At 47.1% G+C, this 3,441-nt stretch overlaps 1 protein-coding gene across 1 annotated transcript in view; it reads left to right on the top strand.

The window, feature by feature from the left end:
* RAB11FIP3 (RAB11 family interacting protein 3) overlaps positions 1-3,441 on the top strand; it is a 55,405-nt gene that overhangs the window by 25,017 nt on the left and 26,947 nt on the right. Inside the window, exon 3 of the mRNA XM_008056279.2 lies at positions 307-518. Coding sequence (XP_008054470.1) covers positions 334-518 — 185 coding nt within the window. The 5' untranslated portion in view covers positions 307-333. The remainder of the gene's footprint in view (positions 1-306; positions 519-3,441) is intronic.

The raw sequence follows: 3,441 nt of genomic DNA, 5'->3' as shown, positions 1-3,441 counted from the left end.
TAATTTTTTGATTTATTGTAGAGATGAGGTCTCGTCAAGTTGCCCAGGCGGGTCTCGAACCGGCGGGCTCAGGCAATCCATTCACCTCGGCCTCCCAAAGTGCTGGAATTACAGGCTGAGCCACCGAGCCCGACCTTGCCGGATTGTTTTATTAGCTAATGTTTCTGCTTGGAGATGGCTAGGATTTCCCACATCACACCCTTTCCCTTCACACTGTCGACCCCATGCCTGTACAGTGTGTCATGTGAAATCTGCAGTTCCCTTCCCAAATACTTGTCCACTGACTGTTGGTGTGCTCTCTCCTAGGCCAATGAAGTGACCGACAGCGCATACATGGGCTCTGAGAGCACCTATAGTGAGTGTGAGACCTTCACTGATGAGGACACCAGCACACTGGTGCACCCTGAGCTACAGCCAGAAGGGGACGCGGACAGCGCAGGTGGCTCTGCCGTGCCCTCTGAGTGCCTGGACGCCATGGAGGAGCCTGACCACGGCACTCTGCTGCTGCTCCCAGGCAGGTCTGTACCCTGCAACCATATGCCTGGGCATGTGTGCATCATGTGAACATATTGGAATTCACTACATGGCAGGGATGGGCTTGGTGAATAGGGTTTGGACCCCGCAGTGGCTCCTTCCCTTGCCTCATCACCTGCCATCTCTGAGCAGTCTCCCTGTCAGAATGACTGTTGTTTTAAATGTTACACAACTTCTTTGACTGTAGTGATGGAAATTATAGGAGAAAAACTTCCACTCAACCTTTTGGGTTTTGTCAGCACAGTTCTTAAAACCAGGGCGAGATGGCACAGTATTCTGTGAATGTCTTTAGGAGGGTCTTGGCAGCACCTCTAACAAGACCATGTTCTCTCCCACCCCATTCCTGCCCCTAGGACATCTGTGGTACCCATGCATTTCTAGCTAGTTGGATTGGAAAGGAGGGGAGAGTTGTGGGAGAAGATTGGATGAGAGAGGTGTCCAGTGGCCCATGCAGACCCAAATAATGGCTTTAGGTTTTACCTGTGCTACTTGGGAAGCCACTGCGCTTAGCAGGTTTGGAAGTGTTTTTTATTGTGTTTTGCTTAGTTTATTTCATTTCATTTTTGGTTCACCTCTCAGAGTTTTTGGCTTTTTACTCTTCAGTAAGTATAATAAACCTACAAATAAGTGCCCATATTGTAAGTGAACAGCCAGCTAGTTTTTCACACTGACCACGCCCACATACCCATTCTCAGGCACAAGGAAAACATACCTGCATCAAGGTGCCTGTTGTGTGTCCTCTCAGGCACCAAGCTTCACAGCAGTGAGCTCTCTGTCCATGTTGTGTCTTCCATACGTGTAATCACACAGTGTGCATCCTCTCTGTACCTGGCTTCTTTCACTTAAGATCGTGGTTATGAGAGTCATCCTTTTGTGCATAGTTGTAAACCATTTACTTTCATTATTAGAGTAGTATTCCATTGTATGAATATGCTGCAACTTTAAAATGTATTCCACTGTTGATAACATTTGGGTAGTTTACTGGTTTTGTTTTTGAGACTAAAGCTGTTATAGACATGACATGTCTTGGTGGCCCACTGTGTCCCTAGGTGTGGGATGTATACCTTTGGGAGCATATACATTCAGCTTTAGAAGCTCCTGTCATTGTTGTCTCTGAAGGGGTCTCAGTGGCCACACCCCACCACATCTGTGGGTTCTGTTGCTCCTGTCCTTGGCAGCCCTTGGTCTTGTCTGCTTTTCCATGCTCACTTTCTGGTAGGCATGCAGTGATGGTGTTGTGTATTTCCCCCTGCATTTCCCAGGTGAAAGGAGGGTGTACACTCTTAGGTTGATCACCCATCTGGAACACCTCTTTTGTGAAGTACCTGTACCTGCCTTTTGCCTGCTTTGTTTATTGCAGGGGTCTGCACATTTTTCTGCAAAAGGCTTGCAAGCCACATGGCCCCGTGGCAGCGGCTCATCCCTGCTGTTGTGGCACAGAAGCAGCCAAGACACGCATGCGAGTGAGCGTGTTGTGTTCGGAGGAAACAATTTACGAAAACAGGTCATGGCAGGGTTTGACCCCTGGCCTCTTGAGTCATCTGTCTTTTTCTTACTGACTTGTAGGAGTTCTTTGTGTATTTTAGATATGAGTTCTTTGTGGAGTATGTGTATTATAGGTATTTTTCCTACTCCAAGGGTCTCCTGTTCATTTTTATGGTGGTATCTTTGAGGAACAGATGTTTTAAATTTTACCATAGCCTGGTTTATCCATTTTTCTTTTCTTCTGTTTTTTGAGTCGGGTCTCACTCCAACACGCAGGCTGGAGTGCAGTGGCAGAATCATGGCTCACCACAGCCTCACCCTCTTGTATTCAGGTGATCCTTCTGCCTCAGCCTCTTAAGTAGGTGGGACTATAGGCATGCTCTACCATACTGGTTAATCTGTTGATTTTTTTGTAGCGATACGGTCTCACTATGATGCCCAGGTTAGTCTTGAACTCCTGGGCTCAAGCAATCCTCCTACCTCAGTCTCCCAAAGTTTTAGGAGTGCTGGCGTGAGCCATCATGCTTGGCTCATTTTTCTTTTATGGTTAGCACTTTATGTCCCACTTAAGAAATCTTAGTTTCCTCCGTAGTCATCATGACATTTACTTCTGCTTTCCTTTAGAAGTATTATTATTTTACCTTCACATTCAGAGCCATCATCACCTAACTTTTTTGTATGTGGTATGAGGTAGGGGTCATTTTTTCATATGGACATCTAAGTGACTCAGCTTTTGGAAAGACTCCTCCACCATTGCTGCTCTGGGATCACCTTGGTCACATGTTGTGGCAGTATGTGAGTGGCTCTTTTTGGACTCCGTCTAGCCGGTACTTTGCCATCTCCTCTCTCCAGTGTTAGCATAGATGTCTGGTGGCGCAAGTCCTCCAGCCTTACTCTTCAAGGTTGCTTTGGTGCCTTTTGTATTTCCCTGTTTATTTTAGAATCAGCTTCTAATTTCTGGGAAGAAAGCATCTGCTGGAGTTCTGGTCGGGATTGTGGGGTCTACAGACTACCTTGCAGAGACTCAGCCTCTTCACAATATGGGTCCTCCAATCCTTGAACATGGCGTCTTTTGTGATTTACCTGGGCCTTTTCATTGTGGTTGCTGTGTGCTATATGACTGCTGTGCACCTAGGTGGGTTCAGGAAATCTCTGGGCTCTGCCGGGAACATGACACCTGCCACTTGTGGTTTGTAGTGAACAGGCAGTACTACAGGGTGGAAGAAAACAGCATGTGATCTTGAAGTGTGAGGATAAGATACAATGGGACTGAGGATGCCATTTTTGCCTATAGTTTTATTAAAAGCCTTTTTTTTTTAAGTTGGAGTTTCACTCTGTCTCCCAGACTGGCGTGCAGTGGCACGCTCCCGGCCACCACAGCCTCGCCCTGCTGGGCTCTGGCGATCCTTCCGCCTCAGCCTT

This window comes from Carlito syrichta, unplaced genomic scaffold, assembly GCF_000164805.1.
Source record: "Carlito syrichta isolate Samal-C Ts95f unplaced genomic scaffold, Tarsius_syrichta-2.0.1 Scaffold84594, whole genome shotgun sequence".
NCBI classification, from domain to species: domain Eukaryota; kingdom Metazoa; phylum Chordata; class Mammalia; order Primates; family Tarsiidae; genus Carlito; species Carlito syrichta.
Note: the sequence above shows the minus strand (reverse complement) of the source record. Positions and strands in the feature narration are given on the sequence as shown.